At 35.0% G+C, this 14,644-nt stretch overlaps 1 protein-coding gene across 2 annotated transcripts in view; it reads right to left on the reverse strand.

The window, feature by feature from the left end:
• LOC128999381 (tubulin-specific chaperone E) overlaps positions 1–14,644 on the reverse strand; it is a 51,364-nt gene that overhangs the window by 11,554 nt on the left and 25,166 nt on the right. For both annotated transcript variants that reach the window (XM_054425857.1, XM_054425858.1), the window contains 7 exons: positions 10,944–11,136; positions 9,560–9,680; positions 7,994–8,064; positions 3,643–3,825; positions 3,010–3,157; positions 1,472–1,599; positions 1,053–1,167 (listed from right to left, as the gene is read on the reverse strand). In XM_054425857.1, coding sequence (XP_054281832.1) covers positions 1,053–1,167; positions 1,472–1,599; positions 3,010–3,157; positions 3,643–3,825; positions 7,994–8,064; positions 9,560–9,680; positions 10,944–11,131 — 954 coding nt within the window. In that variant the 5' untranslated portion in view covers positions 11,132–11,136. The remainder of the gene's footprint in view (positions 1–1,052; positions 1,168–1,471; positions 1,600–3,009; positions 3,158–3,642; positions 3,826–7,993; positions 8,065–9,559; positions 9,681–10,943; positions 11,137–14,644) is intronic.

A 14,644-nucleotide genomic window follows, 5' to 3' on the forward strand; every position in this document is an offset into this window, starting at 1 on the left:
TTAATACTATTGGATTATCACAGTCTAATAAATAAAGCGGATTGTTACAATATGAATGGATATACAAATCAGCGAATTGAGATCGAACCTGTGAACATGTGCTTATACTACATGAATTAACAAAACAAGACAGGAAAAATTTGCAAAGTGCGACTCACTGAATTTTCAATATATATACCAAATAAATGACACAGATTACTTACAGTTTTGGACGTCCACAAATATGACACAAATAAGGGGATAAGGATGAGGAAATGTACCTAGTCGGTATTCTAATACAAACGCGATCAATTGAAACTCGTGTGACGATCGTGAAATTTTCAAATACGGACTGCGTTGGCCGGTTAACAAACTTTTGCACTTTTGACAACAAAACTGATTCTAATTTCCGATCGCGAGGCAATTATATCCCTTAGGGATATAGGCTGAACGACTTTAAGGAAATTTGAGATTGCCCGACCAAACGCCGCGAGATGAATTTAATTTGCACGAACGAAAAAGTTTTACCGAACTAGATACGTCGAGAGTTGGAGAAGAACAGACCACACAGATACGCTGGTTGCTGGCGGCTCGCTGCATTCCCCTACCACTTTGTGTTTGGAATTCTGGGTAATTGATCAGCTGACTTTTTGTTTTCGTCTGCTACACGTTAATTCGTTGTTTATACGACGAAATCGGTACAGTCTCTGATATTTTGTCAGGCTTGGAAAAATATTAGAGATTTTCATTGAAATAGGCAAAAAGTACAACTTAGATTTTCCTCTATAATCTATGGTATGTTTGTAACTGTTTTTACAGTAGATTTAAAGACCCATGTCATTCTCGTATGTATTCTCACCTCGTTGCTAAGCACAAGAAGAGTAAATAGTTTTAATAAAATTGTTAATTAAGTTAATTGATTATACAACACTACTGATTGAACTAAACCAAAGAGAAAGAACATTTTTTTAAACAAAAAACCAAGAGGTACATTTAAGTTTATGTTTGAATTGTGTGTAACAGTTTTCTTCAGTAGTGTTAGAGAATCACATTTATTTCTTCTGCATACATACCTTGCTAATTTTATTGTCTGAAATCAAGAGGCAGTGAAGGGTTTTGAACAAACTTTGTGATTCAGGCAGACTTATATCTGTCAGACCAAGGGAGGAGAGGTTAAGTGTTCCCAGCCTGAAACACAAACAAAATATTTATTAAGTAAGCTGATGCATAAGTTATTAAACATATTTTCTATGGTTCAAAAAGTTCATATTTTTCACTCTCTATTTTGATTTTAGAAACAAAATCAAATCAAAAACACTACATTGGACTAGTCAATGAACTCAAATTCAAATCATGCTATATATTTCACTGAAAATATGTGAAATAGATAGCAAAAAAAAGCTATTGAGTCATGAAGGTTCATCAAAATATTAATTCAATTTGTTTATCAATAGTATTTTTTGTGTCAAAAGCAAAATTAAAGTGTCTGTACCTGTCAAGTTTACCAAGCTGATTTATTTCCTTCCATTCCATTATTGGGTTCCCTTCCAGATCAAGGTTTGTCAAGTTAACCAATGTATTTTCTGGCAAACAAATGGTGGTGATGTTGTTAAAAGGCACCTGAACAAAATAACATATTGAATAAATTTTGTAATTTTGAAAGTAAAACATTGCTAAAACTCTAGTTTCACCTAGTATGCTTTGTGACCACATTGCCAAGAAGCTGGTGAAAATCTGTTACCAATGGTTTCCCTGACAATCAAAATGTGGCTGGTTCTCTCCTCAGTAAAGTCAGTTGAAGCTTTTTCAAGGTTTGCAACTGGACCCAGCTGTCCATAATCATAGTCTTGGCTGATAAAACAGCTGGTTTTAGTCCGTAACAAATCCATACAGATCATCTCACTCCATTCTACTCACGGCTACCTTTAACTCCAGGCCGCGGCCTGGTAGAATTTATTTATTTAAATTTAAATTTATGAACATCAAATTATTAATATATTGAAAATAAAACATATATAATTAATTGAAAACCAAAACAGTATTTAAATTGAAAAATCTATTTTGCACATTTAAAGTGAATTCAATATTTTCATAGCCCCGTAACCAAGCTTTTGTATTCTCAAAATATGTACACAAATACCATTAGCTGCCTCCAAAAAAACAGCTGTTACAAACAACCCTACTTGCAATGTTGCCACTTTTCGAAGGCCGCGGCCTGGAGTTAAAGGGGGCCGTGATTCTACTACACTTACTTTGCATTCATTTTCAACTTAAAATCCACACCTAGCTGCATTGTTGTCTCAAGTGTAATGGTAATGAGCCCTTCTCGCTGAGAAGAAAATAAGAGTTAGGTGATTCTAATAAATAAATGGTTAGTCGACTCATTTATATAACTGAACAGTGTTATGTTTTATGTTTGTTTATTGTGTAGGCCTATCTGAAGCCCCTGGACTGAAAAATTTTCTCAGGTAAGCTAGCTGAACTTAATTTTGGTACTTTGGTATTATTCGGAGGCCACTTATTTTAGAGAGATTTATTTTAAGACCAAAAATAACTACATAATTGGAAAGAACATAATTTTATTGACTTACAGTCTAAATTTGACATGATTATGATTAGCGGCCTTTGAGTTCTGCCTCCCAGAAAGCAGCGATGTCACCGAGGAGTTGAATGCATCGCTGCCAAGGTCAACGACCTGACCTTGGCCTACTTGGAGGGGATTTGGCGTGCGAGAGTATGACTCATCTGGTATTGTTCGATTCATAATGAAACGAGGAAAGTCCTTCAAACATATTTATGATAACCCAACCTAACATAATCACCGCAGCCCGCTGTATAAGGGTGGCCTCTGGATAATACAAAAGTACCTCAATTTCTTTTCAAAGAATTCTTCATTTATGTTACTGTTTACATAAGACTTGTTGTTCAGGAAAAATAATAGTTCTTCCTAAATTGGCTATAAAATATCTGAATCAAAATATTTTTTTCTGTAAATCAAAGTGAAAAAGCTTTGCAATATAGGTTACTCACTTGTAAGCTTTCAATTTGAGGCCACATTTTCGAACAGGTACATATTTCTTCCCAGGTATAATCCATGTTTCCGAGAACTAAATGAGAAAGACTTCTGAAGGCTAACTGGAATTTTTCAGGGTTTTCTGGTACTCTTAGTCTGTTATTGCTGTAAAATAATTCAATTATAACTGTAATGACTTTCACAGAAAGATCTCTTTTGTACCCGTGCAATGATTCTATAAAGTCACACCAGTTTACAAATTATGTATCATAATATTTCTACATTAGGGTATAAAAATAATGATTACAAATTAATAGTACTTTTATACTCTTGCTATACCTACTATAATTTTATGATCATGAATATACAAACGTTTTTGTGTATTCTTCGAAGCACTGCCAGGGGTGGATAGGATGGGTAGATTTTTTATAGAACGTTTTGCTACATTTAACTATGTACGTTCAAACAAAGTGTTATTTTTAAAGCTCATGTTCTAACAATAACGACTGAAACGAGGACACTTATTAAAACAAAAGTACACAACACAATTTTACTTAAAATGAAAATAAAATATTTAAATTATTCAAAGCGGTCAAAGGCTCACAATTAAAACTTTTAACAGCCAACAAGTTTTACTTTTCAATACTAACTTGAGACGGAGAAACTTGAGGTTAGGAAAGTTGACAACTATTTCAGCGACCTGGTCCCACGAGGTGAAAAGATTGTAGGAGAGGTCAATCTCTTGTACATTGGGACACATAGAGTCCAATCCTTCCCCAGCACACCACACTTGCTGATTGCTTAGACACACCACCTGTAGGTTGGAGAAACACCTAGACAAACAGACAACAGACACATAGAGTCCAATCCTTCCCCAGCACACCACACTTGCTGATTGCTTAGACACACCACCTGTACGTTGGAGAAACACCTAGACAAACAGACAACAGACACATAGAGTCCAATCCTTCCCCAGCACACCACACTTGCTGATTGCTTAGACAAACCACCTGTAGGTTGGAGAAACACCTAGACAAACAGACAACAGACACATAGAGTCCAATCCTTCCCCAGCACACCACACTTGCTGATTGCTTAGACACACCACCTGTAGGTTGGAGAAACACCTAGACAAACAGACAACAGACACATAGAGTCCAATCCTTCCCCAGCACACCACACTTGCTGATTGCTTAGACACACCACCTGTAGGTTGGAGAAACACCTAGACAAACAGACAACAGACACATAGAGTCCAATCCTTCCCCAGCACACCACACTTGCTGATTGCTTAGACACACCACCTGTAGGTTGGAGAAACACCTAGACAAACAGACAACAGACACATAGAGTCCAGGCTTTCCCCAGCACACCACACTTGCTGATTGCTTAGACACACCACCTGTAGGTTGGAGAAACACCTAGACAAACAGACAACAGACACATAGAGTCCAATCCTTCCCCAGCACACCACACTTGCTGATTGCTTAGACACACCATCTGTAGGTTGGAGAAACACCTAGACAAACAGACAACAGACACATAGAGTCCAATCCTTCCCCAGCACACCACACTTGCTGATTGCTTAGACACACCACCTGTAGGTTGGAGAAACACCTAGACAAACAGACAACAGACACATAGAGTCCAGGCTTTCCCCAGCACACCACACTTGCTGATTGCTTAGACAAACCACCAGTAGGTTGGAGAAACACCTAGACAAACAGACAACAGACACATAGAGTCCAATCCTTCCCCAGCACACCACACTTGCTGATTGCTTAGACACACCACCTGTAGGTTGGAGAAACACCTAGACAAACAGACAACAGACACATAGAGTCCAATCCTTCCCCAGCACACCACACTTGCTGATTGCTTAGACAAACCACCAGTAGGTTGGAGAAACACCTAGACAAACAGACAACAGACACATAGAGTCCAATCCTTCCCCAGCACACCACACTTGCTGATTGCTTAGACAAACCACCTGTAGGTTGGAGAAACACCTAGACAAACAGACAACAGACACATAGAGTCCAATCCTTCCCCAGCACACCACACTTGCTGATTGCTTAGACAAACCACCAGTAGGTTGGAGAAACACCTAGACAAACAGACAACAGACACATAGAGTCCAATCCTTCCCCAGCACACCACACTTGCTGATTGCTTAGACACACCACCTGTAGGTTGGAGAAACACCTAGACAAACAGACAACAGACACATAGAGTCCAATCCTTCCCCAGCACACCACACTTGCTGATTGCTTAGACACACCACCTGTAGGTTGGAGAAACACCTAGACAAACAGACAACAGACACATAGAGTCCAATCCTTCCCCAGCACACCACACTTGCTGATTGCTTAGACACACCACCTGTAGGTTGGAGAAACACCTAGACAAACAGACAACAGACACATAGAGTCCAATCCTTCCCCAGCACACCACACTTGCTGATTGCTTAGACACACCACCTGTAGGTTGGAGAAACACCTAGACAAACAGACACATAGAGTCCAGGCCTTCCCTGTAATATTTAAACAAATATTTAACTGGTCGTCGCCCAGAATTAGTCATGTGAGTACGTGAGTTGTGGCCACCGCGACGACAACAACGACCGGTCTTTAAATGTATTAAATGTGTGTTTGTGTATGGTGCAATGACTGTTTTATATTAATATATTCAAGACGAAGCGATAGCGGATACTTGAGGATGTCACTGTGCTGACGAAACGCGTCGTAAATAACAATCATTTGGAATGGAAGAAGGTAATATTATTATTATTTATTAATAACTAACGTTCTAGTAGTAGGAAATGAATTCTAATTTTAATTTTTGATACGAGCCTGTTAATTGGAGATAGTGACTTTCTTAATTTAAGGAAGAAAGGAAGTAAACGTATTAACATGACAAGTTTAGGAAGGATTTGAAATATGTGACGTGTATCCAAATTTTTCCCTTCAAAATACTCTCTGATGCAAAGTACGGGTACGGCAGCTAGGTTTATTATAATTCAAAAGTTTTTTAATTCTATATTATGATTAAAATTTGTCCTCCAATGCTTATAAATTATTTTCCGATCAAGATGTACAGTAGACTCCCTCTTATCCGGACAATTTTTATCAGCACATCGGTTTAACCGGACTAGATCGGCAGTAAGTGGGCGGCACTGAAACGACTGTTCTTGTAGGAAAGATTTGAGACCAGTGATCATGTGTCTCAATACAATGCTCTCCTAAATTTAAGTCAAATATTTGGGTTACATAACAAGTTTTTGGGGACGTCGGTTTAACCGGAAAAACCATTATTCGGACTGGCCTCAGTCCCGTGGAGTTACTTAAAATTATTGATCCAAACAATGCCTAATAAAAAGACAATATGAATATATTAGCCATAAAACCGCTATGTGACCTTCAATCCATATTGATAACACCATTACAAGGGGATTCACAGTACCAAATTATCTGTGCTGTGAATCATAATCAAGTCCTACATACACTTCACTAGCCAGTGGATGTATTGAATAATTAACTATACATTTAAATTTGTGAAAGAAACATATTCATGTTCATGGCAAAGAAAAAAAATCACTGCCAAAATAATAAAACTTGAAGACAACGCATTTTACTTTTGAAATTCACTATACAGCCCAACTCAGGTAAAAGTAAATAAATAAATAAGTAAATCTATACTTTTTCCACACAAATGAATTATTAAGTTTAAACTTTCCATAGGTTATACGTCTATGATTCATGTAAACAAAGCTTTGAATACTAGGGATGTGCAGGACTGGATTAACTTCAATTTAAAATTTTATTATATTTTTAGCGAATTTCCCTACAGGGAAGTAGCTATTACCGTAGGTCTCATGGTAAGACTTGAGATTTACTATTTCATTTTGATGTCCAAAGAGGCCAAAAACACTATTCGTTCAAATGTTTATATATGTATATATATTTATGTGTGTGTGTGTGTCCGTGAACGTCATAACTTGAGTACCGTAATTTTTGTCCGATTTTGATTTAATTTGGTTCAAAGGTATAAGGCGGGATAAACATGAATGAGTTTGCGAACCAGCATGATCGGACCATGGGAACGGGGTTTTACGGGGGGTTTTATGGAAGTAAAAATAAGTTTTTCTCATTTTTGACCCTCAAAACACAAAATTTTCCAATTTATCTCAAGACTTTTTTAAAGAGCTTAAAAAACAAATAATTTAGTATATCAAAGTGTTTTTGTACGGTTAATAGTAACGGAGAAATTTAAAAAAATTGTAAATTTAAAATTCCCATGTTATTCTTATGAAGATTATTGTAAAATGTTGTAGTTTGCTTTTTTATGGATATATTTTGAGCAAAATTGGCAAATTTATTTATTTTATACAAAGCTATTGATATTTTACTAAAAATACACACTTTATTAGTTTCCTTGTAGCAGCAAACCAAGGTACTTCTTAACCCTAATGTTATTTAAGTAGATTTAATTGAAAATCAATTCAGACAAATGTAAATTTGGTTAATCGGCAGGTTTGCTGTGGTGGGGGTAAATGTCAAACCAATAAATGTTCTTATCCGAGTGGCGGATCTAGAACAGTCACAAGTGGGGGGCGAACCGAGGGGTCTGGGGGTTCGGGGGTACTTTTATTTATTAACAGTATTAACAGTATAACAGTACCCCCCCCCTGAAAGATTTTTGTAAACTAAGTCTCCAAAATGGCAGTTTTATACCATTTTTTTTTTCCAAAGTTATAAAGTGACAAATTATTTTACGCAATGTGTATGCACTACTGTATTACTTGCAGTCAAATGAATATATTATGCATGCCCGAGGGGGGGGGGCGGTCGCCCCCTTCACCCCCCCTTTGGATCCGCCACTGTGTGATTAAACCAATGTTCTGCACAAAAATATGCATTTATAACGAAACAAAATTTGAAAACCCATTTTAAAAAGTAAATGCAATTTTTAGAGACATTTTCTAAAAATAAGTCTTGTTACCTCTGCAACTGGTTGATTTTCTCAAAACCGACCATCTCAACATTTGGGGCATTCATAGCTCTTTGCAGATCCTGTAAAATAATAAAACCAGATAAACTTCTAGATAAAAATCTGAGCTTTGAAGGATTTTTCAATATATATATTTCTACGGCCAAACTTCTCGAACTCTTTCAAGTTTGTCCAGATCTACACATTCATGCAAAATTTCATCAAAATCTGAACAAACCTACATACAAATTCAATGTACAGTATAGTGATTTTGGCCTCTGGGGATATAAAAATGAAAAAGTAAATCAACCCAGGGTCTAGGTCTTTCCATAGGTCTAGGCCTATGGTAATAGGCTCTTCCCTGTATAGAAATTTGCTTAAGTAATGACTAGCAGCCTGCGTCACTTTGTGACTTCATAGCCTTAATATATTTGATATATAGTTGATAAGGGTGAAAATGATTATTTCTCATCATATCCCTATTATTTCCATTACATGCATGATATCTTCGAGGCTTCTTAGAAAAATTACAAATGCTAATGAAACATACTATGAAAAGACAAAATCTAACATAAGTCATTTTCTTCTTTACATTTTAAACAAATAACTTTACGGTACTATATTTTACTTGAATTAACTGAAACATCACCTACTAAAGACAACCCCATCATGGATGTAAACACAATTGTATCATGGTCAACGGTTTTGATTTAAACATAACAAATGTAAACTTGAAAAAGTTCAGATGATTGACAACAGAATTCAGCACAAACTCTGAAATTTTAAAAGCCTGTAGGATAAAGGGCTTTCACGAGATATCATCCAAACCCACAAAAGGAACATCTAGAGGATAAGGGCTTTAAATTGATACCCAATATGCGTATGAAAATAAATATTTAGGGGTCTATTTGCTACACACAAAAATCCAACAAATTCTTTTACAGTCTAACCTTGATATAACGAGATACTTGATACAACAATTTTGTTTTATATCCCCTAGAACACTCCGTAAGACTCAATGTATATATTACCCCTACATAACGAACAAATTATATCAACAACCTTGATTTAACCAATTTTTGACGATCCTGGCTAAAATAAGACACCTCAATGTAACGAATTTATCATTGTGAGAACCTCTACATAGCAAATTTAACCTCTACTTAACGAATTGTCTGCGTCTTTCCTTCGAGATAACAAACTCCCCCACATTATTATTTTTTTTAAATCACACTTTCTTGATAAATATAAAATGGTAAGATGACGTCAACGCTTGCGCAAAATTCGTCTCCACAGTTTTTCACATCTCCACGTCTTTCTGCTGTGCGCGTTACGACTGATTTCATTCAATGAGGACTGATGACCAAGATCTTGTTTCTGAACCTTGGCTGAGCAAAATTCCTCCATCCCAACAAACCTCGTTTTAAAGAAATCCTTGATATAACGAATATTCAGTTTGGTCCCTTCACATTGGTTATACCGAGGTTGGACTGTAATAATATAGTGATAGTGGATAATATAGTGATAATATAGTGGATAGTGATAATGAATGATTCAGTTTGTTCAGTCACAATTCACCTGCAGCTCCTCCACCGTAAGTGTGACATCATTGTTGCCATATCTTTCCTGGATGGCAGCTACACACGAGCGGCCGAAGTCCGCCTTCTCTAGTCTGACGAACGATCCTGCCGTAGGAAGTCTGCCAAAGGAACATATAGAAAATAGATATCTAAATTAATTAGGGATATTTTAATTCTATGTTTGAATTTAATTTTTTGTGATAATTATAAGTATATGTTAAAAGAGTAATTATTGAAGAAATTATTCATTGTGATTGGTAAAAACCAAGTTTTCCTAACGTTTTGAGATTTGGAATCTGATCTCATCCTACGGTGAGAAAGTTACAAAATGGTGACAAGATTCATAGTCATATTATATGCTGGACAGTTTTTAATTTATGTAATTATCATATTTATCTGACTAATTAATTGAATAACATCAAGCCAACTTACACTTGAGCTAAAAATTTTAAAAACATTTTAATATTACTCTGAGGAATAATGTAGGATCCAAACATACATGAATTTCTTTTTATTTGCTTCAGTTTCCCAAATAGACGATTCCGTGTCAAGAAATAATATTTATTCAATCTCCCCCAAAGGTCCCAGAGTGATCAATAACAATTAGAAGTTAATTGAACTGATGGAAGATTCCCTATAAGTAACAATTGATGGAGATTTGTTTATCTCTCACAATAAAAGCATTCTCTAGTATTTCTGTCCATGAGAACATAAACCTATTTCTACCCACAAAATGTAGGAATTCTACAACCTCTCAGTGGTGTGATATATAACCTAGTGAAGTACATAGCTTTTATCCATTTTATGTGATTAATTTAAATATTAAAAGCCAAGATTATGAATCATTGTTTTGTCTTGCTTACAGAACTCATGACTTATGAATAAAAAAAACCCCCGAACATCAAGAGTTTTTCTTTGTCTTCTAGAAACTTAGCTTTTTCTAGCCTTAAGTAAACATATTTTTTATGAGACATAAAAATAATATCTTAAAATATTTGTTTTAGAATATGATTACAATAATTACCAATTACACATTTTGTTATAATAAGCAATTTTTCAATCAATTCCTAACATGTATAAAAACAAAATAATAATTTTGACTTAAAATGCAAGATTACATTTTTTTAACACTTGTCTCCTGTTTGCAGAAATGTTGTATTATATTAATTTATTGTTTAGTAGCTTATGTTAGTAATTTACTTTAAATTTGTATCTTTAATAATAGAAAATGATGTTAAGGTTAGACACATTTTTGAGCAGTTTCTGTAAATTTAAATATTTGTGGTGTTTTTGTATATTATTTTTCTTTAGGACACAATACCTTTTTTTGAGAAAAAACATTACTTGTTTTCCAAATTGTTTATAGGCAATATCACTTGTACCTGGTCTGGAAGTATCTGACGCCGTTGTACATGCCGTCATGTTTACCCCTAGAGGGATCGTCCCACTCCACACCAAGCCACACGCCTGGCGCCGGGGGTACAGCGCCGACATACTGTACGGTACCTCGGTGTTCTCCCACAGCCACTCGGCGCCCGACTGCATCCCCTGGGCACTCACAACTCACCATACCTCCTGTCACCACACAAGTCATCTATTACTTATTTAATATGCAAATGCAATCTGGTTTTTTGTGACAATTACTCCTCCGAAACTACTGAACCGATTGAAATGTTTTTGATGTCATTGGAAAGACCGTAACGTGAAGTTGTGCAGGAAACTTTCCTTTTAGGGAAATAACTAGAGAGTGAGGCCCTGGGGCCCTTTAAAGTTTTGTATTTCTCCATAAGATTAACATGGGAAACAAACATTGTTATGAAACTCCAGCTTTTGTCAGAAATTAAAGTGAGAAGAAGAACATATGTTAATTGTAAACAGTAATATTTTGGTTGCAATTTAAGTAAACGTGTGCTACAAGCATTTACTGACTTGGTTGATGTGAAATATTTACTACCTATTTGAATTTGGGTTGACGTAAATATTACAATGCGAGAAAGTCTGGACATTTTGATATACTAAAAAGAAAACTGAATTAACACTGTGCTGCATTTCTTGAGCCACTTATTTGAAAGAGCCGATTTGCAAACTATGGAAACATAGGAAAGTCATAGAAGACCACTAAGTAGAAGAGATAGAAATAATGTTTTTTTTTTATAATTGTTAGTATGGGCAACCTAATATGAGTGGGGAAACATGTAGGAAACACTAAAAAACAAGATCAGCTTTTGAAAATATGATAAGATATTTACAAGAAATGTTGATAATATTGAACTGTTATGTACATCGTGAGTATTTCCATAATCTATGAGTCGACCCTGTTTAAAGTCCCATAAAAAACTATGACTGTTATTAGTTTTAAAATACCGCCTGTAATACTTTGCAATTGCTCAAATTCGAGCAAGAGGTACACTAGTTAGTGTTTATTACCTGTGATTTCCTTAATGAATAAACAAAAATATATAAACTACAACAGGTAAAAACAAAATAAATAAAAAATTGAAACAATTGGCAGAATGAGTAATTATTTGGATGGTTAAAAACATTTAACATTTGAAAATTCAAAAAGATTTAGCAGTGTTGTGCTCTGACACGCCCTTGTCCATATTACCCATAAAATTGAGAGAGTGCAAGTGCATAGTTAGTATAACTATTCTGATTAATTTATTTGTTATAAATCATCGTAACATGGTTTGGGGTTGAATTGGCAGTAGTTAAATTAAATCATTTTATTTTGGTAAATCTTAGTTTGGACATAAAGGCATTATATGAAACTTTTTCTACCTTACCTAACCTACCATACAACATTAGTGAGATAACGGAGAGTACTCATTTTGATATCCCATCAAAGATAATTATATCAACATCAACAAAACCTATATCAAACACTTTAGACAAGATTTGTCATTCATTATGACAATTACAAAGAAAAGTGAGCGATAAAGGTAAGTGCTAATGTAATTCATTCAGTGTGCCAAATACTACCAGGTAAAAATAAACAGGCAACTCAAGGCATTGACCAACTGATTGTTGGTTGTTGGCAAGACTGTTGGCTTTGCATTAACTCACAATGTTTACATGTTATATGCACAATGTGGCCATGACTAATCTATGGGACTAATCTTCAATATATTTTTTTGTAGAGATAATTTTACATCATAGAAAAGTCAACTTTTAACCTTAAAAAGTGTGTGACAAAATTAACTTTTTTTCTGAATGGAAAGTTAAAGTCAACCATGAAATACAGTAGTTCAATGTAACCAATAAAACCAAAATTTGTACAAAGGAGTTAAAGTAGTTAAGAATTTAAATTTACATAATTTACAAACGCCAGTATTTTTACAAGTGTTGGGCCTATACACAACCATGATGTTAAAATAAAAAGAGGGTTCTACCATGTTCTACCTAATGTTTTCAAATTATCTAACACATCTTATTAAGTGAAGAACTGGGAAGAATATTAGATCATTGTTTCTGCTTATGTACTTTTAAGATTAAACTATTGTAAACAAAACAATAACGAAAATCAAATTAAACAGCTTTAAATGTTTTCTACGTAAACATAAGATGTTTACTACACAGAAATAAAATAAAATGTTAATATAAACAATAACATAGCCTATTTAAACTAAAGCTGATTTTAAAATACACATATTCTATTTTTTATAATAGGATAATTATAAAGGAAAATGACCTTTGATTCGATGAACAACGAAAATTAGTTCACCAAAATGTAGATAAGTGTGATTTCAAAGAAGATGAACAAAAAATTAATGACAAACTAAACAATATCTGTGTTTTGGAATATTAATGCCCATTGACCCTTGATTGCCGGGTTTTTTGTACGAGAATTTTATCACGTACATTTATCCGACTATTTTCTTACAAACAAATACCGTACGAGAATTTTATCACACACATTTACGAGAATGATATTACGCACATTGATACTAAAGTTTTATGACGTACATTGATAGAGTAATTTTGTTAGGAACATTTATATAATAACTATTCTATGACGTACATTAACACAATAATTTTATTACGTATCAAGATTTTTACGGCACATTGATAAAAAAACATAAAGGATGTTATCGCACATTGATACAAAAATGTATAATAGCCTATAGGATAATTTTATCACTTACATTACGTCACTAGTTATAGGCTATATAAACATGTTATTTCTATAAAAATATTATATTTCTCTCTTTTTCAAAGTAGAATTGCCTATGTGTTGATGTTTTGGGAAAATTCTAGCTCCATAAGTAGTGTGTTAGTAGCCCAGAAGAAAATGTTGAGAATGATCACTAACGCTGACACAGATATACACGGCAAACCTAATTTTTTTTTTCAAGGGAAAAAAATCAAACAGTAATCAACCTATACATTTTTGCATGTCTTTTACATACAAAAAAGCACTTAAACACTGTCATTATCACATCCTATGAAGCTACAGGTATTGATTGACCTTTTCAATTGCTTGCCTTTTTCAGCTCAGCATGTTTTTTTTTTAGGGAGAGGTGGGAAAATGCATGTATGCACCCAGGTGGCTAGCCTGTAGTGTGGGACTCCAACGGGCTTAAGGCCCAGAGACTACCCACTAAAAACCTCCTCTACTCTTCGGACACTAGCCTGGGAACACTTGTCGCACTTCATCAGAACTAGGCCGAGTTTGCCTACGCCCGAGGGGCTTACGCCGTGTCTAGCCGTTTATTTCTTATCAAATCTAGACTATGTTCCGATCTAGATCGTTCTTTTTAGCTTGAAGGACATTCCGGACAAAGTGCGACCAGCAGTCCCAGTTGTCCTCACCCTTCAGCAAGGTCTCACAGATTGATTCAGTCGACAGCACCCCAAGATGTTGAATGGCTCAGCATGTTAGCTTAGATAGTTTTAAGAATGTGATGTATGCATGGTTGATAGTAAGGCCCTTCTACAGCCTTAAAGAATTTTTTGAAGCAGACTTTAGCTGTATTAATTTTGCATGATTTTTTCAAAAATACTCTTATTAAATGAACACTTATTTTGCTGTAGTGTAGTATTTTTTACTGTTGTATGATTGACTTGTGCATTTCAAGCTGAT

The sequence above is a fragment of the Macrosteles quadrilineatus genome, unplaced genomic scaffold, assembly GCF_028750875.1.
Source record: "Macrosteles quadrilineatus isolate MER2022 unplaced genomic scaffold, UCM_ALF_1.0 Scaffold_8__2_contigs__length_117827958, whole genome shotgun sequence".
In the NCBI taxonomy this organism is placed as follows: Eukaryota; Metazoa; Arthropoda; class Insecta; order Hemiptera; family Cicadellidae; genus Macrosteles; species Macrosteles quadrilineatus.